General features: G+C 41.9%; 1 protein-coding gene across 5 annotated transcripts in view; it reads left to right on the top strand.

The window, feature by feature from the left end:
- Nucleotides 1-23,777, top strand: part of UBA6 (ubiquitin like modifier activating enzyme 6) — a 177,696-nt gene extending 153,919 nt beyond the window's left edge. For 4 of the 5 annotated variants that reach the window (XM_039369355.1, XM_039369353.1, XM_039369356.1 and 1 more), the window contains one exon: nucleotides 22,057-23,777. In XM_039369355.1, coding sequence (XP_039225289.1) covers nucleotides 22,057-22,192 — 136 coding nt within the window. In that variant the 3' untranslated portion in view covers nucleotides 22,193-23,777. The remainder of the gene's footprint in view (nucleotides 1-22,056) is intronic. The other variant, XM_039369354.1, reaches the window with a different exon arrangement.
- The last annotated feature ends 216 nt before the right edge of the window (nucleotides 23,778-23,993 follow it).

Here is a 23,993-nt window from a genome sequence, read left to right as displayed (position 1 = left end):
CCGCTTCTGTTGAGCCCAGAAGAAGCGCCGATCAGCTGCAGTGTTGCAACATCTCCAGGGTCTTGTGATTTACATACAGATGCTTGGCAACTGATTCATATTTATGACGGTCACAGTGTCCCAGGGTCATGTGAAGTGACCAAAACCTGCTGCAACCACCCAGCAGACGGGGGGAATAAAAAACAAACACCCCCCCACCCCACCCCCACTGCCAGTCTCAACAGAAATGCTCACAACAATGAAAACCTTGGACAGGAGGAAGAGCACCGCTGGGTGGGCAGGCAGGTGTCTTGCTTGGCACTTTTTTCAGTGCCATTGTAACTTCGAACAGTCACTAAGCGAACTGTTGTAAGTCGAGGACTACCAGTATTCACTTTTTTCCTTTTTTTTTTTTGGATCATCAAGTTTTTGACACCTTGCTAGGCGACTGGTGGTACTCGGATATTGCCATATCCTAAAAGTGGTACAATGGGTGAAAAGGTTGAAAAGCCCTGGTCTAGTTTTCATTTTCTTTGTTTGAATGGTTTGGGGAAAAAGCTACCTCAGAAGAAAAAAAGTCTGAAGAAGTTCTGGAGCTTAACTGCTGTTTTCTTTGTGAGGAAAAAGATTCCACACTATTTTCAGATTCTATGATTATTTTTTCAAGAATTTTTGGGATAATTCATAACTGGCATATGGTTTTTATTTTCCAGAAGTTCAGTACATTCATTATGGTGAGAATGCTATTTGATTATCTGTAAAGTTATCTGATTTCAAACCCTGATTTGAATAAAGTCTATCAGAGTTAATCATCACAATCTGTTTAAGTTTCTAGAGATGCTGAAGTGATGTGAAAATGCAGTGCTTCTTATTTCCATTAAATCAGTAAAGCATGACCAGTAGCGGGGTGAGGAGAATTTTGTTTTTAATTTTGTTGTACAAGGTGCCTCCCTTGAATACTCATACAACTGTTTTGTACTGTCTCCTTTAAATTCACTTGGCTGATTCTTTACAGGTAATTCTTGATTTATGACCACAATTGAGCCCAAACTTTTTCTTGCTAAGTGAGACAGTTGTTAAGTGAGTTTTGTCCCATTTTACAACCTGTCTTGCCACAGTTATTAAGTTGAATCACTTCAATTCTTAAGTTACTAACATGGTTGTTAAGTGAATCTGGCTTCCCCATTGACTTTGCTTGTTGAAAGATTGCAAAAGAGGATCACATGACCCAGGGCTACTGCAACCATCATAAATATGGGGATGCTGCAAAGGTTGTAAGTGCGAAAAATGTCGTAAGTCATTTTTTTCAGTGCCATTGTAACTTCGACCAGTCCCTAAATGAACTATTGTAAGTCAAGGACTACCTGTATAGTCTCTTGGGGCAAGATTTTCATTAGTACTCTGTATCACTGACCTGGAAGAACATTCATCTTCTCTATTCTTTCAGGAGGATTTTTTTGTCTCTTAATCTTTACTTCATTGAAATATTGAATTTTTCTTCATTTCTTCTTTGTCCCACTGCATAGAGTTTTACATGATTTTAACAAACCTCTTTTGTAAATCCAGTAGGAAACAAATTATCCAGGTCACTCTTTTAGCTTATCTGTCAGAATCCAATTATATTTCATCTTTAAATTATCAAATATAGAAACTCCCAATTCTGCCTTCTCTGGATTCTGCCATAAGAGGGAGAGAAGGGGGAGAGCAAAGGGGCTTTATGGCCCTCACTTCCTTCTTTACACTTCAAAGAGCTGAATGTGTGTTTATTGTAACCTCTAAGCGTTAAACATATCAAAGAAGGGTAATTGCCTTTCATGTAGTATCTGAAGTCTCCATCCAGACGGAAGAAAGAAGAAAGGAGGTGGAATTGTGATACTTGAAACTATCACTGGAAGGGGGGTTGATTGGGTGGGACTACTGGGGAACCCCTTAAAACCTTGAATGGGAGAGCTTGGACCCCAAGTCCTGTCTAGCATGCCTGCAACCATTTTCTCTTAATAAAGGATTCCTGTTGGAAGAATTATTCCAAGAGTTCTGTCTTCTTAAGATGCAAAGTGGGGTGGGTCCTTACATTAGACAGGACTTGCAAAATTAATCCACCTGGAAGGGAGACCCTTGCCGGGGGATTTTGCAAAAATTTACCATGTCAGACAATGGAGCAAGAGAGGGGGAAAACTCCCTGGAAAGAGAGCCGCTGACCCAGTTGGAACCTTGCCAGATGTTGGGATCCGAGAGGCCAGATTCCTCAGGAGAAGAAGTGGTGGAGACACAGGACCACAAGCCTCGCTGGTCGATGGGCGTTGGAAAGAAAAGTGAGTGGGGAAAGGAATCAAGAAAGGTGACCCTGAGAAGGGGGACCAAGCAACCAGAATGGAAGCAGGAGATGGAGAAATCCCTGCACGCAAGTGAAAAGGGAGGAAGCTGGGCACCGTACTCAGACTGGATCCTAGAGAAAGCTATTGACCTGATGAAGAGAACTCTCAGCTCCCTAAGAGAGGAGAATACTGAACCCTACGGCCGCCCCAGTTCCTGGAGCCGCAAAGGGAGAGACACCGAGGGGGACATGGAACCTGCAACCCCAGGGACATCTACTGATCCAGGAGCTCCCACCCCCTACCGGACCACAGATGGCAATCTGGACGGAAGGCACTACCACCCACAACAGAGGCACCGATCCATTCCAAGACGTCCACCGTTGGAAGTGAAATTCAAAGGGGAGCCAACACGCTTGGGGTTTTTTCCTAACCCAAGTCCTCAGCTACATGGAGGAATATGGGCAGGATATTCCAGCGACAAAGCCCGCATCCGGATCGTGCAATCTGCCCTGGATGGACCAGCTGCGGATTGGGTAGTGAACTTGCATGACTCCAATGCCCCAGAACTCAGTAACTTCAACCGTTTCATGTCCTCTTTGAGAAGACGATTTGAAGACCCCCTGGCTGATCGCAAAGCCCGTGAAAGAATAACAACGATGAGGCAGGGCAAACGCCCAGTGGCTGAGTATACCCAAGAATTCCGGGCCATTGCCAGCAAACTGAATTGGCCAGAAGACATCCTCCTTGGCCATTTCAAAGACGGACTAAACTATGATCTATATGATGCTTGCCTGCCCCGAGGGGACCCACATCGACTTGAGGAATGGTACGTCTTGGCAGAGGAAGCAGAGATCGACATATTGAAGAGGCACCGCCGAGGAAAACAATGGAGCCGCCCCCCGCCTGAGCTGACACACCAACCGGTGAAATCATCGGATACAGCCAAGAAGCAAATGGGATGTTTCAAGTGCGGAAGAGAAGGGCATCGAGCTGTAGAATGCCGCTCAAAGGCCCCCCAGCACAACCCAGACAGATCCCCAATCAACAAACCCGGAAAGTATTCAGCTAAGCCAAAACAAACGGCCATGAGAATGATGGAAATTGCAGAAACCCCCACCTCTGCTCACCAAGGGGAAAGGACTCCAGCCTACACCACAGGGCCGGTGGATGCCTCAGATGACAGCTCGGAGGGCGAACCCCTGGTAAGTGGATGCATCACACCCATCTTCAAAACAGTGACTATATTAATCCCCCCCATGCCCGAAGCTGTGAAGGTGAAAGCCTTAATAGACTCTGGCTGTACCCGCTGCCTCATTAGCCCAACACTAGTGGGGAATCTGGGCATCCCATCCAGGAGACTGGAACAACCAATCTCATTTGGCCAGCTAGATGGATCCATAGCAGGGGGGGTGCCAGCTACCCTAGCCACTTTGCCAATACATCTCTCCCTGGGCAACCATGAAGAGGACTTAACGTTTGTGGTGACCCCAGGTATGGAATGCCCAATGATTCTAGGGATGGAATGGTTGAAAAAATGGAACCCCTGGGTAAATTGGAGGACGACAGAAATCAAATTCCCGAAGGGGGACCCTATGGACTTAAAACCCCAAGGGAGGCCACCAGAATCAAGAATAGAAAAAGCATCCATAGGAGAGGAAAAAAGATTAACAGAAATACCAGAGGAATATAGAGACCTTGCTGAAGTCTTCAGTGAGGAGAGGGCGAATGAGCTCCCCCCCCCCACCGACCCACAGACTGTACCATTGAATTCAAGCCTGGGGCAAAACTCCCGAAGCCCAGATTATACTCCATGAGCCCAAAGGAGAAGGAGGAAATGGAAAGATTATTAAAAAAAACCTAGAGAGAGGTTTCATTGAGCCAGCCAAGCCTAAAGTGGCTGCCCCGGTCCTTTTTAGAGAGAAGAAGGATGGCTCTTTACGTTTATGCGTGGATTATAGGGCCCTGAATACAATCAGTGAAAGCAACCTATACCCTCTGCCCCTCATGAAAGACATGCTGTCACACCTATCGAAAGGGAAATTTTTTTCTAAACTAGACTTAAGGGAAGCTTACTATCGAGTGAGAATCAAGGAAGGGGACGAATGGAAGACTGCATTTAACTGCCCCATGGGGTGCTATCAATTCAAAGTCTTGCCATTTGGATTACAAGGGGGCCCTGCAGTCTTTATGCAATTAATCAATGACGTTCTAAGGGAGCACCTGTTTAAGGGGGTCCTTGTTTACTTGGACGACATTCTTATCTTTACGAAACAAAAGAAGAACACGTCAAACTTGTCAGAGCGGTTTTAAAGAAGCTGCGAGCCGCTCACCTATATGCCAAACTCTCAAAATGCGAATTCCACCAGGAAAGGATAGACTACCTAGGCTATCGCATATCCCCACAGGGCATTGAAATGGACCCAGAGAAGGTCAAAGCAGTATTAGAATGGGCACCACCCCGCACAAGAAAGCAACTACAAAGTTTCCTGGGCTTTGCAAATTTTTACCGCCAATTCATCCCCTCATTTGCACAGATAGCCTTGCCCCTCACTAACTTACTAAAAACGAAGGGAACATCCTCAGTAAAACCTAGCCAGCCACTAACATGGACAATGGAGTGCCAAGCAGCGTTTGAGAGACTAAAGAGACTTTTTTCTGCCGAACCAGTACTAAGGCACCCAGACATGGACAAACCCTTCATAATACAGGCAGATGCAAGTGATGTGGCAGTGGGGGCTGTGCTATTACAAGAAAATGATGATGCAGTATTGCAACCCTGTGCATATACATCCAAGAAACTCACGGAAACAGAACAGCGCTGGCCTGTATGGGAGAAGGAGGCTTATGGGATATGTTGGGCATTACTCACATGGCGACAGTTCCTGGAAGGCAACAAAATCCCCTTCCAGGTGTGGACTGATCACAAAAATTTGGAAGCCCTGAAAACTTCCAGGAAACTCAATCCCAAACAAGCCCGCTGGTCCCAGCATTTTCACCAATTCCAATTTAAGCTCAAACATTTACCAGGAAGAAAGAACTTCCTGGCAGATGCACTATCTCGCATGCCCCAATATAACAGCGCACGAACCACAGACTCTAGACCAATAATGGCAGAGTCACAACTGGCAGCACCAGTAACCACAAGAACCCAAGCCAAATTAAAACCACAACTGGACAGCCAAACTGGAATTGAATTCAGAAAAAGTTTGGAAACAGATGATTGGTTCCAGAAAAACAAAAATGTGTGCACAATGAAAGACGGGTTGCCTTGGATAGGGGAAAAGTTATATATACCAACAACTCAAAGAGTAACTTTCATGCACCTTTGCCATGACACAAAATCAGCAGGGCATTTTGGATTTGTAAAAACTTTACATTTAATTAAACGGCAATTTTGGTGGCCATCCATGAAAAAGGACATTGAAAGTTATATAGCCAGTTGTCCAAAATGTGCCACGGCAAAGAGGTTGCAAGGGAAAGTGCCAGGACTATTGCAAACAGTGGCAAGTCCCTCAGCCCCCTGGAGAGAAATAGCCATGGATTTTATAGTGGAATTGCCAGAAAGCAATGGGAATACTGTGGTCTGGACGGTCACGGACTTGTTTTCCAAACAGGTGCACTTTATCCCTTGCCAAAAGATTCCCACTGCAAAAGCCTTAGCAAAACTTTTCATCCAACACATTTACAGATTGCATGGGGCACCCCAACGCATCATCTCTGACAGGGGGGTGCAATTTACGTCTGCATTTTGGAAGGAATTTTTATCCCTCTTAGGAACCACTCAGGGACTGACATCTAGCCACCACCCTCAAGGAAATGGGGGGGCTGAAAAAATGAACTCAGTACTTAAGCAATATTTAAGATGTTTTCTTAGTTTCCAGCAGACCGAGTGGGCGGACTTACTCCCCTTTGCAGAAGTTGCCTACAATAATGCAGTCCACTCCAGCACAGGTTACACTCCTTTTCAAATAGCCACCGGTCAAAGTTTCAACCCCATGCCAGAATTAACCCCAAACGAACCAACGATCCCCTCGCTGAAAGAATGGATGGAAAAATTACAAAACACCTGGCCAATAGTCAGAAAAGCACTAGATGAAGCTAGGCAGGCTTACAAAACACAAGCCGATAAAAAAAGGGTTGAGCCTACACCATTCATTATAGGAGAGATGGTGTACTTATCTACAAAATACCTAAAGTCCCTACAGCCCTGTAAAAAACTTGGACCAAAATACATAGGACCTTTTCCAATTAAAAGAATCATAAATCCAGTAACAGTAGAATTAGAATTACCCAAAAATCTCAGGCAAATACACCCAATTTTTCATTGCAGCTTGCTGAAAAGAGAGCATCAGTCACCTCTACGGCCAAAAATCCCCCCCCCACCACCTCCAATCATGGTGGAGGGTGAACAACACTTCGAAATAAAGGAAGTCCTTGACTCTAGGAGATATCATGGAGCAACTCAGTACCTAGTTGCCTGGAAACACCTCCCTCCCTCACAAAATGAGTGGGTCCATAAACGTCATGTCAGAGCCCCGAAGCTATTGAAGAAGTTTCACACAGAGTATCCTAACAAGCCTAACTAAAATTTTTACTTGCGTTTTCTTTCAGGTGGATCTCTCTTATTGTTAAGAGGGGCCGGATGTCAGAATCCAATTATATTTCATCTTTAAATTATCAAATATAGAAACTCCCAATTCTGCCTTCTCTGGATTCTGCCATAAGAGGGAGAGAAGGGGGAGAGCAAAGGGGCTTTATGGCCCTCACTTCCTTCTTTACACTTCAAAGAGCTGAATGTGTGTTTATTGTAACCTCTAAGCGTTAACATATCAAAGAAGGGTAATTGCCTTTCATGTAGTATCTGAAGTCTCCATCCAGACGGAAGAAAGAAGAAAGGAGGTGGAATTGTGATACTTGAAACTATCACTGGAAGGGGGGTTGATTGGGTGGGACTACTGGGGAACCCCTTAAAACCTTGAATGGGAGAGCTTGGACCCCAAGTCCTGTCTAGCATGCCTGCAACCATTTTCTCTTAATAAAGGATTCCTGTTGGAAGAATTATTCCAAGAGTTCTGTCTTCTTAAGATGCAAAGTGGGGTGGGTCCTTACATTATCATTTGTATTTTCCTTTTAAATTTTAAAACCTTAGCCAGTTTCTTTTGTAGATCCAATGAAACATTGTTTTCTAAATAATTTTTTGGGCCTGTCAATTGTAAATCCACCTTTGATACCAAGCTGTCCTGCAGTTTTCTCATTGGAGCAGCCATCCGGAGCACATATGGGTGATCTCCCATCCCTTCCTCATACAGAGAGGGTCCAATGATGATCTGTGAATGTCAGCTCTGCTTTTGCAGAGTTGTCTTCAATTGGTAATTTCAAGTTGCTGTCAGGGCAAATGTTCTAGGAATCTCAGTTTCAGATGAACATCACTTTTAAATATCCCTTTTGAGGATATTTCCTTCCACTATAAAAACAAATACTGCACTTTTAGCTTTTTATGATAAGTCTGTTCAGTAGAATGAGTGCACATTGTTAGCAAAGAACATGGGTTTAGTATTACTGGGAGATATAAGATTATTGTTCCACCACATGACTGTATTCTGTCAGCATATTATTTTGCAACTGAAAATAATGTGACATATTGCGTAAACACTTAAATTTTCTGTTCTATTTCTAAGATGTGAGTGGAGAGAAGAATTCTGTTTTGTATAAGGCTAGATTGATAACCATGTTTTTGAAGATATGTTTATTTCTAAAATAGAACAGGTGTTCTTCTATATAGCAAAGTACAGGTAGTTCCTCAATTTACAATAACAAATGAGCCCAACATTTTTGTTACTAAGCAAGACATTTGTTAGTTGAGTTTTGTCCCATTGTACAGCCTTTCTCCAGTACAGGAGATGGATAATCCACCAATGGGTTTTCTCTGTCTGCCTGCTCTTGAGACCAAGTAGCCAAATTTGACACGCCCCCTCTTGCCTGGGGCTCCATTCTTAACTTGGTCTCAGCTCTTCCAGACTCGTGTTGGCTTGGCTCTCAGAGATTTCAGGTTAGTCAGAGCAATTCATTGGTGGATTCTCCCTAAATTATTGGCTTTTAAATTGGCTACCTTCTTTTAACAATTTCCCCACAGGCACTGAGATCATTTGTGATCTCAAGTTATTTAAAAGGTGGTGTGTGGGGGGGGGAAATTCCTCCAGCTTCCCATCCCTTTCCCAGGGCTCTGGTGGGGGGGGGGAGGAAGAAGGAACCAGCAGAGACTACCTGCTGTGCCTTTCTTCCCAGCTCCCAAGGGTTTTTCCCCCAGTTTTGGGGGAAAAATAGCAAGCTCCAGACTCGGATTCAAGTTGAATCCGAATCATGGGAGCTCGCTGCAGCAGCCCAGGGCAAACGCAGGGCCATTTTGGTTGCCCTTGCAGACAAAGGAAGCTGAAGGGAAGCTGATTTTTTTCAGCCAAATCAAGCCCCAGAGCGGCGAAATCGCAGCGCACACCCAGCACTGCATTCACCACCACCCCCCAACACCAAAAAACACAGAAAGGCCGCGGAGCCCGTTTTCGGAAGGAAACGGGCCGTGGCTGCCATTTTTCAAGCCCCAAAGTAAACGGAGCCTTTTTTTTCCTTTTGGCAAAGCTCCTGGCAACTAGGCAGCTGGGGGAGGGTAGGCTCCAGAAGAAAGCCAACCCAGCATCGCAGCGCGCACCCCCAAAAGCTGCGGATCCGTGGATGCCACGGGAGGCCCTCTAGGCCACGGGAGGCCTTCTAGGCCCATGAGGCCTACCTCACTGTAGGCGCGGTCTAGGGGGAGCCACGTGGTAGGCCAGGCATAGCAAGTCATATAGCAGAGCATTATATATATATATATATATATATATATATATATATATATATATATATATATATATATATATATATATATATATATATATATATATATATATGTTTTCTGAGGTTTTCGCGGGTGTTTGTATGTAGGTCTTTGGTTGTTCGGGTTTTCTCCCACGTAAAATTGGAAGTGTCTTGGCGACGTTTCGACGAAGTCCCATTCGTCATCTCAGGCTGTTGTTTTCAGCTTCGTGCTTCGAGCAGTTGCTGCTCGAGCACGAAGCTGAAAACACCAGCCTGAAGATGACGAATGGGACTTCGTCGAAACGTCGCCAAGACACTTCCAATTTTACGTGGGAGAAAACCCGAACAACCAAAGACCTACATATATATATATATATATATATATATATATATATATATATATATATATTAATAAGAATAGTGAAAATAAAAATATGATTCCTGGGTGAATCCATAATCAATTACCAATAAAGTGTGAACACCAGGAATATAATAAACTATAAAAGTTTAATACCATCACCGATCACCAAGCTTTCGTCAGATACTTCTGACATCGTCAGGGTTAATGCTGGTCTGTGGGAGAGTGCCTTTATAGGTGAGCCGTCATTTGCACACGGCTCCTAGATCTTGTCGTAGGTCCTAATTGATTTAACTGCTTTTTAATTACGGCTTCCATACTGATGACTCCTCTTTTCTTGCTTTTACTGCTTGTGGGTGTGTCATTATTCCCCTCTACCTCCCACTGTCTTGAATTAGGGAGGTTCTTTCCTCCCCTTTTTTGGTCATTCATATCTCTAAGTTGTTCCCTCTTCACACCTCCGTGTCTCCTACCTTCCTCCTTCTTCTGATCTTTACTTGCTCCCCAATTGTCATCCCTCATTCTATGGGGGAGCACTCTCAGCCTTTCTCCCCATCCCTTGCTTTCCATTTCCCTCTCTTTGGCTGCATAAACTCCGTTTCTGTCATTGCCATTCCGTCTGACATCTACTTGCTCTTTCACCCCATTGTCAATGTTCTCGGACTCCATGTCAGACTGAATCCCTTGAATATCTCCTTCCTCCTCACACAAGCCCTCGTGTGCCCTCCTTTTTTGAGTATGTATGCCTGGTTCCTTTATATCCCTCCCTCCATCAACACAGTGATCTTTTTTACAGTTTCTATCACATTCTACCCTTGTTTGCATTTCCCCCCCATTCACACTGCTGTCGATCTCTATATCCTCTCGGGCATTCCGATTGGCGCTCTGTTGTTTCCGTTGATGGACTGTCATCACAGGGCAAGCCGGTCCCATCCTCCTTCTTTCCTGATGCTGCTGGATCATCGCTGTTTTGGGTTTTGGGGGGTCGGGAATGATTGTTTGTTGGCTAATTGCCTCTTTCTCATCATGCAACCGTTCTCTCACTGTCCGGGAGCGTGTGCATGGTCCTGGAGCAGGGGGGGAAGAGTCCCTCAATCGTTGATTACTCTCCTGAATGTCCATGGGCCGTTGCTGTTGTTGTGGGGGGTGAAAATTCATCCCCTCCATAACTTCTTCCCTAGGGTTACGTGATACTGTCGCAGGGTATCTCCTTAAGGGTGGGTGGTCTCGCCTGCTCCATGCTCTTAAAGTTAGATGTGCCGGGCACAAATCGATGTGCCGGTTGACAGAGTCCCCGTCAGAGAGCCATGCCTCTTTTAGTAACCGGCCCTCTTTCGTGTTGTCACCGGACAGGATGCATACATTATCAAAGTCAAAGCAATGTCCAGAACCCGCCATGTGCGCCCATACTTGGGAGTGCTGTTCCCCCCTTTTCACCGCTAATTTATGCTCATGGACCCTAGTCTTCATTCTTTTTGAAGTCTCTCCAACATAATTAACGGGGCAATCTTTGCAGTTGATTTTATATATGATTGCCGATTTTTCAGTGTTGGGGAGCGGGTCTTTTGGGCGCATCACTTTGGATCTTAAAGTTTGAACAGGTCTGTGAGCCACCCTCACTTTATGGGGGGCTAACAACCTGGCTGTTGCTTCTGAAACATTGCTGATGTATGGAAGGGTGACACGGGTTATCTGTGACGGGAGTTCCTTCATATCCGAGCTCATCCGGGGTTTGGGTGGTATACTACAGCGTCTGATGAACCTGGTAGGGTAACCATTGCGTCTGCATATTTGGAAGAGATGGTTTCTTTCTTCCCTTTTAGCTTTGGCTGTGCTGCAATGGGAGTCTATTCGTCTAAATAGCGTTCTTATGCAGCTAACTTTGTGGGTCATAGGATGGTTACTAACATAATGCAGAATTCTGTCTGTATGCGTAGGTTTTTGGTATACACTCGTGCTCAGGGTCCCATCTGGCTGACGGTGGACCATTACGTCCAAGAACGCCAGTCTCCCCTGGCTCTCCTCCTCCTCCGTGAACTGAATGTCAGGGTATACCGAGTTGAGTATGCCCACAAAGTTAGCTTTATGCTCCCTTTTGATGACCACGAATGTGTCGTCAACGTAGCGGGCCCAGAATTTAGGTTGGTATTGGGCCATCGCTACGTGCTCTAGTTGTTGCAGCACAGCCTCTGCTATGACGCTAGAGATTGGGGACCCCATGGGTGTTCCTTTGACCTGTTCATACGTGGTACCTTGAAATGTAAAAAAGGTTTTTAAGGACATCTCTAAAAGGTCCACTAGATCGTTAATTCGGAGGGAGTCCTGTAGTTGTTGTCCCAGGCCCTTCTGGTTCAAGCGGTCCTTTATTACCGTGACCGCGAGATCCTGCGGGATAGAGGTGAAGAGCGACACAACGTCAAACGACACCATTAGCTCATCATCCTCTATCCTTAGGGTCCTAATCATATCTAAGAACTCTCCTGCTGACCTTATAGCGGTAGTGCTATCACTGACCAAGTGACTGATATGGTTACTCAGCCACCTGGCCAGACCCGAAGTCGGGGTGTTCTTAAATGCCACAATAGGGCGGAGGGGGACACCATCCTTATGGATCTTGGGTAGCCCGTAGAATCTGGCCATTGCCGAGTCCACAGGACGTACCCTTCTCAAGGTGTCATCCCCTATCCTCCCCCCACGTTTAAGGCCATTAAGTATCTTATTGACGCGATTTTTAAGCGCCGTCATGGGGTCCCTCTCTATTACCTTGTACGCTGTAGTATCCTTAAGTAGTTCAAGTGCTTTTTTTTTTATTGAAAATTTTTATAAGTTTTTACAAAAAAACAGAAAAAATATAACAATACAAAAACAGAAAACAACATATACAAAAAACTAAACATAACATCCCCTTCCCCATCCCCCCCCAAAACACCCCCCCTTCCCCCCCCTGAGCTTCCCAGAGCAGAATATAGGCTTAATTAAAAAAGAATTAAAAAAATTATATATAAAAAAGAAAAAAAAATAAGACTGAAATATATGTATATGTATATAAAAATAAGAATTATGAAAAAGCAATATGATATTTTTTTATATCCAATTTAAATTGTATAAATTCTATCCATTTATCCCAAACAGCAAGAAATTTCTCTTGCGTTTGTTCCTTTAAGAAAGCCGAAATCTTTGCCATTTCCGCCAAATAGGACACTTTAAAAAACCATTCCTGCAGTGTAGGCAAGGATTCCTTCTTCCAATATTGTCCTACTAACAGCCTTGCGGCTGTAATCAAATTTAACATCAATATAACCTCCTTTGTATCACAATCAGTAACTATACCCAACAAAAATAACTGCGGAGTAAATTTTACCCTCCTTCTGAAAATTCTCTGAATATTCCACCATATCTTAATCCAAAATGCTTTTATCTCTCTGCACGACCACCAAATGTGGTAATAGGTGGCATCCAAGCAACCACATCTCCAACATTTAGGCTGTAAGTCCGGGTACATGAAAGACATTTTTTGTGGGTCAAGGTGCCAAGTAGTTCAAGTGCTTTGTTGGTATACAGCACCCTGTCCATCACGACCGTGGCCCTTCCTTTATCTGCGGGTAATACCACAATGGAGTTGTCCTTCTTTAGTTGTTCCATAGCCTCCATTTCGTCTTTCGGTAGTACCTGGTGGTTTTTGTGGTTCATCAACAGTCCTGTGACTTGTTGTCTGATAAAGTTCCACCGAGATGGAACTACCATTGAGCCCATCGACATCGACACAGGGCGTATGGTCCATTCCGGGATCTCCGCCACCACTAGGCTCGCCCCGCATATCGGCCCAACAAACAGCCACTGTCACAGGTACTCCTACCTTGTCACCCCCGACCACTGTACTCAGGGGCCATGACATAGGGGATATTTTTTCAGACAGACGTCTGGAGGCCCTGTTAACCAAAGTGGTGGACCGCGCTCTATCACAGCGCTCAGTCCAACACGATCAGGGAGCCCACACCTCGACCACACCATCACTTGAACTCCCCACAGAGATCCAGGCTATCCAGGAGCCTGCATCTCCAGCCCATTCCTCCATGAGCGGTTACTCCTCTCCTCAAGAAGAGGAGCCACTGGAAATCACCTTGTCTGAGGATGAGGAACTTCCCCCTGAACCATCCCCATTGGGAGATCTATTTAATCCCAATCTATTTCTCACAATCCTTCGCAAGGCCACGTCCACTGCGAACATAGGGGCTGAACAGTTCCCTCAACTGCAGGTGACATATTTTTTGCCAAGGTGACAACGGAACACCACGTGCCTTGTCGTGACATTTTCCTGCAGGAGATCAAGAAACAATGGACTTCTCCTTCTTCCCTCCCCTCGGTGAGTGGCACGGACAAGAGGATGTACAACACATCCTCAGATCTCAAGGAGGCACTAGAGATTCCCAAGGTGGACGAAGCCTGGACCCCTTGGTTTCCCAGACAGCTGTTGCAGGGGACCTAATGGAGGTCCTCAAAGCTGATGACAAAAGGTGGGAGCAAACCTTCCGCAAAACTCATTAGTCAACGGCATGGGCCATCAAAGCGGCCACCTCGGCCTCCTTCTTTGTTCGGACTACCCTCCTGTGGTTACAACAACTACAGGCCAGGATCCCGGCTGAGGACTTGCGGACTCACCAGGACCTGGCCAAGATGGTGACAGCCACGGAATATGCTGCGGATGCAACACTCCAATCGGCCATCTTCTCCTCTAGATCCATAGCGTCCAATATAATCGCCAGAAGGATGCTATGGCTAAAACACTGGCAGGCTGACACCAAGGCTAAGTGGCGCCTAGCGACCACCCCCTATTTAGGCGGCAATTTGTTTGGGGAGGCCCTGGCTCCTTATCTCTTCGAGAATGACAAACATAAGGTCATGGCTCACTTAAACAAAAAATCTGACAGACGTCCCGCGCCTTATTTTTGGAGGCAGCCCTTTCGCCAAACGACAACCGCACCTCTCAATCAGAACGCAAAAACATACACGACCAGGCAGGACAGACCATACGACTGTCCCTATGACAGACCAGGGTTCAGATCCAGGCAACAAAATCAGACTAAACAGCCCTTTCGTGGGCCGCCCCTACCAGAAGAACAAATGACCCTTACCCCGACCTCCCCATTGGAGGAAGACTAGCCCATTTCTTCCATCAGTGGGAACAAACCTCCATGGACAACTGGGTACTGCATACCATCCAGTCCGGGTTGTCCCTGGAGTTTCTAGTCACCTCCAGACCGATTCAACATCTGCTCAGTTTCCAGGGACCCCATTTTGATTACTTGACCATAGGGATTCAGCAACGATCATGTGCAAAACAGTAATAAGTCAATTTTTTCAATGCCGTTGTAACTTTAATCAGTTCATAAATGAACTGTTGTAAGTCTGGGGCTACCTGCACACCTTTTTGATTTATGTAATCTTTGCTCACTAGGAATAATCCATTTGGATTTTTTTTCTTTAAAAAGTAGGAAAGAGATAATCATAGAGATGAGTGCTCCAGAAACACAAAACATAAATAAATAAAAAATTATGGATCAGATCCTAGATATGTTATGTGCTCCTGGCTACTTTCCTTCGTGACCAGAGGCAAGCTTGCCTGACCAATAACCAGCCAAGACACAGTGAAGGCCTTTTGTTTCGTTTATTGCAATAAGCGGGGAGAGAAGCTATCAAAGCTTGGTTCTCTCCAAAGTTTTAACCCAAAATATCTCCTTCTTTTATTCATCCCTATCACCGGCCGCTACAGCCCTCCTCTTTCCCCATTGGCTGAGGTAGTATGAGGTTACACTCTTTCCGTCCGCCTATACACATTTCCTGATAACATACTAAATCATATTCACATATACAATAAGAATAAGAAAAATTAGACAGTTAATGGTTATTTTAAACTCAGTATATATTTATGTCCCCATTTTAAACAATAAGTTCTTTTCCTGTTCTCCATTCAACCTTCCTTTCTGGCTAGCCATTTCCTTTAAAAAAAACTATTTATCTATTTTATGACTTTCCTCTTCCTTTCTCAGACCCAGCTATTTTTGCCTATATGGTTATCTTACTTCCTTAATGTTATCTCTTTCTGACTCTCACCATCTGTATTTTTTTTCTATTCAATTAGTTTCCATTGTATTGTAGGTTTTAACTGTCTCTGAAGATTTATCATATTGATGTATATTTATCAATCCCCCCTGTATTTCTGTATACTCTGATGAATCTTCATTTTTGGCTATATTAGATAACATAAATTGAATCTGTACATCTTCTCCAGAGATGTTTTGTTTTTTTTTCTACTGACCCCAATGTTTTAGTGCAAAATGAAATACAGCAGGGTAAACATTGGAGACAGACACAACACATAATACCTATCACAACTATAAACACTAGTCCTATAAGTATTTGTTTTAACCATCCAAAATTGGGAAGCCAATTTATTAACCAACTCCAATCACCCCACATATTTTCATACTTTTGTTCAGGAGCTTTGGCCACATTCCTGATTCCTTTTGCAATGTCCATCACTGCTTCATGATTGTCATCTACCTTTAAATCCCACAAACAAATTTTTACCTTTATTTCCCAGGTTGTTCTGGTGTGTTGTCTTCAGTAATATTAGAAGTAGAATCCACTCTTCATGATTATTACACAATATTTCACACCCACAAATTGATCCACAATTAAAACAATAATAATAATCACTAGCTATTACAGAGGTAACACATCTACCACCTAATTCTTACAATGTACAATTCTACATTTTCAGTTTCTAATGGTATGACTTCTGACTTAATTATTCATTTTATTTGTAACAAACAACTTTTACTTCTCTGATGAGTCGCCACCAACATCTTTGTTCATCGTCTGGGGTCACCTGAAATTCTAATAGAGATATTCAAAATAGGTAGGGGTTCTGGTCCACTACCCATTCAAGTCCTTTTAAACGTGGCTTTCAGTCCTTGTCCTGGAATAACTGTCCACCCTCTTTCAGGTCCAGTCACCACCTTTGCTCATGTGTAGTGAGTCCAACCCTTCTCAGCCCTCCGGACAGCAGATATAACATAAGGAACTTCCTTTCTTTGGTTGTAGAAGTTCCTCCTTCCATTTACGATTCAGCACCCACTGTCCCGGCTGGATCTTATGGACTGGAAATTCCAAAGGAGTTGTTTGCGCCACCAAGCCTTCCTGTCAAAGAGAAGACAGAGACCCCAGTACTTGTTCTACATTTAGCTATTTGTCTCCCTCCTTTGGGAGCCTTAACCCTTTATTAACCCTTTTACATATCAAACATCCCTCTGTAGCCCTTTGGGCTATCCCATAAATTCCAAGGGTAGCATAGAATTTCAAATACATTTCTACCTATGCTTTAATTCCCCAATATTTCCCCTCATATAGTTTTTGGATCACCATTCTTGCAGTACCTTGTAATAACTACAGAATCCCCTTAAGACCATTTTTGTTGTTTGGTAATTATATCCTTAATCCTTTTACTATCTATTTTCCTTTCCCCTTCAACTATAATATATTCTAGATATTTTACCTCCTTTCATACCAACTGGGCTTTATTTGCTAGACACCCTCAATCCTTTCTTCTGCCAAAAAGTTGCTTTCCCATTTCTTTGTAATTCCCAGAATAAAATCTTACAAAACTGGGAAGCTACATAAAAATGTATTTGCTTTCACAGCTTAAAAGTGGAAGAAAGAAAAGAAAGAAAAAAATCATTTGTCCTGTATCAGATAGACTACACTTGTCCATGGAAGCTCTATCAAAAATTGTCACATTTTTCTTTCTCCTCCCCCTTTCACCCTGATTAGATACCATGTTACAAAAATATAACTCAATAAACTTATTGTAAATAACACATTCAGGATTTTAAAAGATAAAGCACATAGGCTCACCAATTAGCATTGGGCCAACATTTCTGGAATGTCTTTTGTCTCAGGCAAATAACATTCAAATCACTCTTGTGGCAGCACATCAAAGAACACCAGGATAGCTAAGAAGACAAAAGATTGTCTCCCCCTTCCCCCACTCACTAAACCAGACAGAGTAAAAATTTATACAAAACTTTTGCTGGAAACAGCCCTCAGGAGGAAAATTGCCATAACATTTACAAAAGTGGCTTGCCAATACCTCCTTCCTAGGGCTAAAAATAAACCAGCCCCAAAACACTCAGCCAACCCTCATGGTTAAAGCAGGATTTGAACTCAAATCCAGCCTTGCAGCCTGTGGCTATAACCCTGAAACCAAATTGGTTTTCTATAAAGATTTCCCTCCCCCTCCTTGGCTCCAAGGAAAAGGAAAACAAATTGTACACACACAGTATGCAGCAATTAATCATCTTTTCTGCAGTAGCAAGGAGTCCCAAAGACACATATTTATCAGATGTTAAATAAAACATCATAAGATTGTTCCTTTGACAAGAATACCCTCAAATGCATTATTAAGGATAAATCCAAACTAAAATGCAAAGGAAAATCACTGAAGCATGCCACACATACAAAAATAGAATATCAGAGTTGGATGGGACATTAGAGGTCCTCTAATCCAACCCCTTACTGAAACAGGAAACTCTATCCATTTCAGACCCTATCAATTTCTAACCTCCTCCCAAAAACCTCCAATAATGAAGCATCCACAATTTCTGGAGAAGATTATCCCACTGATTAATTATCCTTACAGTCAGGAAATTTTACCCAATTTCTGTTCTTTAAAAACACACATACACACATTCAGACAGAAACTGCCTCCCCCTCCTTTTTTTTCTTCTTCTTTTTTGCATCTCTTACTTTTCCAAGGCAGAAATTCTTGGGTTAAAAAAGTAACAAACCAAACATGTTTAAAAAGGATTGCTCAAAAATTCCCCCCCCCCCCCTTCAATAGCCCTTCCGCCATGGGCTTTAAACCCATTCTTCCTTCCAATGTAATGTTATACTGTATCTGGTGAATTACTTCACCAGGGTTCTTTAAAGTGACCTTTAAAGGATCCATGAGTACCCTTCTTCTATTGCCCTCTTGGGCCCATATAAGAGGGTCCACTTTTCCTTGAGCTTCCTCACTCAAGGTCATAATATTTACAATTATTTCTCTTTCATTCCCCATAATAACAATCCCCAATTTACCAATTAAGTACCCCCTGGCCAAATTGCAGCGCCATTTAACCAATACAAAGTTCAGGTCCTTTTACTACTGTCTGGACCATAGCAGATTTAAATATTGTTGCTTCTACTACATGTCCCCAATTGCCTGATCCTTAATCTTCCCTTTCCCAATTTGCATTCCTGGAGGTAAAAGTTCAGGGTAAATCTGGTGGTCCAGAATCCACCAAGTACAGTCTTTCCTCCTCCAGGGATCCAGCCTTTAAGGTTTATCAGGGGTTCCTAAAAAGCTGAACCAAAAAAAAACAGATTAGTCCCCTGACACCCCTAATCCTCAAAATTCACCAAATGTGCTAGTTCTTCCCCCTCCTTCCTCTTAAGGTACCGTACTCATTTTCCCAGTGTCCTTCCTCCTTACAAAAGGCACATTTATTTATTTAAGGACTGGGGAAAATTTTTCTCCTAGAGATTTATATCCCCTGGTGCCAACTGGCTGTCCTCACCCCCAGCCTGCCTTTCCTAATTACTCTTCCCCATCCTCTTTGCTGGACTGTTTGCAATATCTGAGCCATGATTTTTATCTTATCTTATGTTTATCTCTCTCCTCTTCTCTCTTCACATATACTTTCTGAGCCTCTTTTACCGCTAATAAATCTTCTATTGTTTTAGTTTTCCCTGTGTCTAATTTTGCATTTGTACCCTAATACCTTCCCATGCTTTCCATTGGTCCTAAAAAAAATTTCTAACCTGTTTTCCTACTTCAATAGGATCTTCTATTAGTTTCCTAGATTGCCTGATTTCAAAAGATGTTAAGGGGGACAATTCCCCCTCCCCTTTGGAGAGAGGTTTTCTCCTCTCTTGTTACCTTCCAAACTATAGGAACCTCAAGAAATACATAACTTTCTACTTAACTCTTTCACACAAAATAGTAGATCAGAGTTCTCGCCTTTCATCCTGGCCAGGCATAAAACTTCACACAGCTCCTTTCTTTCTCTCTCTCTCTCTTTCCCTCTCTTCCATCTGATTATTTCCATTCTTTTAACACCTTCCATTGTCCTTCTAATTACTAAGAAACTACCCTTCTTCACCCTTTCTTGCTTTTACACCAGACACAAAAAAATTCCAAATGCTTCACCCCAGGCAAAACAATCATTCTTATTTTCAAGGAACTTTTTCAAAGCCAATGAGCTCCATCTCCCAAATTTTCCTTTTGGAATAAGACCTTGTTGTTTTGTATATTACTGTTAGAGGGTCTCTCCCTCCCCTCCCGCAGGTCTTTAGAAATGAGTCAATACAATCCCCAAACACACAGGCCATTAAATATAATTTCCACTTTAAATCTCCACTTTTACTCTTTTGGGGCAACTTGTAGCTTGTTCTCCAGGCAGTGGGGAAATGCAAGGAGCGTTTCTGATAGACTTTAACCACTGCCTATCCATTCCCCATTGCTCTAAGCTAAGCTGAGAAGCCCAATTTAATTTATTGGCTGGCCAAACATGTACTTAGGCCAGGTATAGCAAATGCCTTGTTTAAAGCATTGACTTAAAACACTTCAACATTCTCCCTAAGGGATTCCCATCTCCCTAAGGGGGTTCATTCCAGAATGTAAATACTTTTCCTCTTTTTCCTTATTGGCTGGCACACTGGCCGGGGAGGCGTCCCTCCTCTTCAAACTCTTATTGCCCATTAACACATCTCTGATATACAGATACCCCTCTGGTATCTTACCTGTCAGGCTGAGTTGAAGTCCTTCCTTAGGTCGGCCGACTTTCCCTTAGGTTTTCACTGGGTCCTGGCTTTCCATCTCGGGATCTCCAATTCTTCCTTGTTTGAGCAGGGGCAATCCGATCTTTAGGGCTGGGAAAAAACTTACCCAGATGCGCATTCCCCTTTCGAATATCCCCGGCTGCCAAAGATGGAACAGATGCAAATCCCGGACGAGCCCCCAAGGCTACTTTCCTTCGTGACCAGAGGCAAGCTCGCCTGACCAATAACCAGCCAAGACACAGTGAAGGCCTTTTGTTTCATTTATTGCAATAAGCGGGGAGAGAAGCTATCAAAGCTTGGTTCTCTCCAAAGTTTTAACCCAAAATATCTCCTTCTTTTATTCATCCCTATCACCGGCCGCTACAGCCCTCCTCTTTCCCCATTGGCTGAAGTAGTATGAGGTTACACTCTTTCCGTCCGCCTATACACATTTCCTGATAACATACTAAATCATATTCACATATACAATAAGAATAAGAAAAATTAGACAGTTAATGGTTATTTTAAACTCAGTATATATTTATGTCCCCATTTTAAACAATAAGTTCTTTTCCTGTTCTCCATTCAACCTTCCTTTCTGGCTAGCCATTTCCTTTAAAAAAACTATTTATCTATTTTATGACTTTCCTCTTCCTTTCTCAGACCTAGCTATTTTTGCCTATATGGTTATCTTACTTCCTTAATGTTATCTCTTTCTGACTCTCACCATCTGTATTTTTTTTCTATTCAATTAGTTTCCATTGTATGGTAGGTTTTAACTGTCTCTGAAGATTTATCATATTGATGTATATTTATCAGATAGAAAACACTTTCCTGTTTATTCAAATTACTTAAGTTTTAACCTTGTATTTTATTATGCTATCTTTATTTTCTATTTTACAGTTTGTGGTTTTGTTTTTGGATTTTTTTAAAAATGTTTTTGTGGATGTTCTAATGTTGTTTAATAATCTATATAAGATGCTAAAAGTCTTTAAGACAGAGAAAAACAAAGAACTAGTACATACAAAGGCCTGGCAAAAGAAGTGAGGGCAGGGGACATTAAAGGACTAGAAGGTAGAGTTTGAAGTTATCTTTTTTCCTCATCTCACACATCCTAAATCATATCATTTTATCAAGAGCTGAAATACATAGCAAGCAGAATCACTGCAGCTGTTAAATTAGTAATATAGTTGTTAAATGAATCTTTCTCATGACTTTGTTGTGATCAAATGACCCTGGGACAGTGTGACTATTATAAATTCATGCTAGTTGCTGAGCATCCAAATTTTGATCACTTGACCATTGGGATTCTGCAGCAATCGTAAATGTGAGAAATGATCATAAATCATTTTCTTCAGTGCCATTGTAACTTTGAACTGTCACTAAACGAATGATTGCAAATTGATAACTACTTGTAACTACCTTTTCTTATCAAAAAGCAAAATTATTCTGGAAAGCTAGAATCCCTATGTCAGAGAAGTCAATAAACAAACATTGATAGTAAATATTAACAATGCCCCCTAGCTATTGTACAATCATAGCATATTTTTATTAACATCTCTCAGATTGATTCTGATTATGTCCTTAAAGATCTATTAATCTGTAGAAATTATGTCTTGAATTAGTTTTCTAATTCTTCTTCAAGAAACTCACTTGTGATGTATTTGTTACTTACTTTTCAATCATATCTCATAGGATGCAAAAACTTGTGAAGCCAGTGGTGAATAAGAAATATGTGGACCTCACAGTGTCATTTGCTCCTGAAATAGATGGTGAAGAAGACTTGCCAGGACCACCAGTTAGATATTATTTTGCCCATGAAAATAACTGAAACAGGTCTACTGTTTACAGCCTAGTAGGTCATATGAATTGAGCATGGCACTGTCTCCTTTTTATAAATGGTACTGTATACAAAGCCTTAATTCAGAACTGAACAGTTGGAAGATGGTGAGCTCTTCTGAGAAATCCTACAGCAAAATAACTTGTAACATTGTAAGGAAATTTAAAGCTTGCTCAAAAATATTGCTGTTTTTTGTGGAAAAAAATAACTTTTATTACTATCTGCAAAAAGATCTGAAAGGCAAATATAAAATCTGCACTGAAAACAGGAGCTGAGCAATCAAGACTGGAGAAACTGCACCATGTTCCAAATGATTATTTTTTTCTGCTGTTTTTTGCCACTGCATCATAATCCTGAACCCATCTATCCTATAATGTTCCATTGCATATTGACCCTGTTTTCATTGTATAAAATGCTTTTTAATAAAATAGGATAAATTATAGCTAAGAAAAACTAAAGTGGTAATGTTGGTTTACTTTATACTTACACTAGAAGTAGAATATTCGAAACAATATTATGTGAAAAATTGCGGATATTTGTATTTATTTCCTAAATATTTGATTTTCATAGGTCCTTTACATATTGTTGTTGTAAAGAACTATGTATAGAGAAGACTGATTTGATCCTAATTGAAAAAAGAATTAATATGCTTTTAATGGAAATATATTTTAGAGAACTTTGAAATTTGAGTTTAGCTGACAGTACATTATCCATTACTAGGCACCTGTTTTAAACCTCATTCACTCCTAAATAAAGTGTGGCTCAATCTTTCATAATAATAAAAGGGACATATAGATGCATACTGCCTATTCATTGATTTCTTTCCTACAGACTCTAATTCTTAGTGTATTAATATTGAACTACTGAGCTTCGGTAGAAAAATAACACTTAATGGGATAATTAGTAGAAAAGTAAGCTTTATTGCAAAAAATAACTAAGCCTTGCTAAAACATTTTTGTGGTTAAACCCACAAGCAGCATCCCACTATTATATAATTAGGAGTGATTCACATTTAATATATCCAGTTGTTGAACTGTTTTATTGCAATCTCTTTGGCGGCGGAGTTTCTTATTTTTATGTAAATCCCCTAGCTTTTGAAAGTTTTATATTGTTGCTATCATTTAATATGGAACTTGCAATGCTTAAGATGAAAACCAATAGGCTTAAACATATTAGAAATGTGAGTGATTTTCTCCTTTGGCCACTTTTTAATGTGGTGATTCTGTAAAGTATTTGGATATAAGCATGTTTCAGCTTAATAAGTCTGATTGCAAACAGTCTAGACATGTAAAGTTAAACATTAAATTTATTAGCAGAGGACAAGAAAAATAATTTAGTTCAGTAATCGGCAACCAAGATAGCTTCCAGAATGTGTGTTTCAACCCCTGAAAACCTCAGCAATAGTTATATTATGTAGGAAATTCAGGGAATTGAAATCTTCACATCTGGAGAGCACCCACAGTAAAACAAAAACAAAAAAAAGCAGGTTTGGCATTGTATGAAAAAGTACAGAAGCATAATTCATTTTTGTTTTATGTATGTAACCTGAATAAATTATTGCCCATTATATATTGTTCCACCATTGCCTTTATCGTCATTGTGTAGATTATGACAGCAACTTGTTCCTTGTTTCAGTAGACACAACACACCAAACATTAATTCTGTGAGCTGAATTCATAGCAAACTCACTCCAACATTTAAGAGTTACTCTTAACATACAACTCTTCAATCTTTTAATTGTATTTTGTCAAATAAATACTTGATGTTTTTCAGTATGAAATAGTTTTGGAGA

This window comes from Crotalus tigris, unplaced genomic scaffold (assembly GCF_016545835.1).
Source record: "Crotalus tigris isolate CLP2741 ecotype Arizona unplaced genomic scaffold, ASM1654583v1 scf7180000021050.780039, whole genome shotgun sequence".
Lineage (NCBI taxonomy): Eukaryota > Metazoa > Chordata > Lepidosauria > Squamata > Viperidae > Crotalus > Crotalus tigris.
This window is presented reverse-complemented; position numbering and strand designations above follow the sequence as displayed.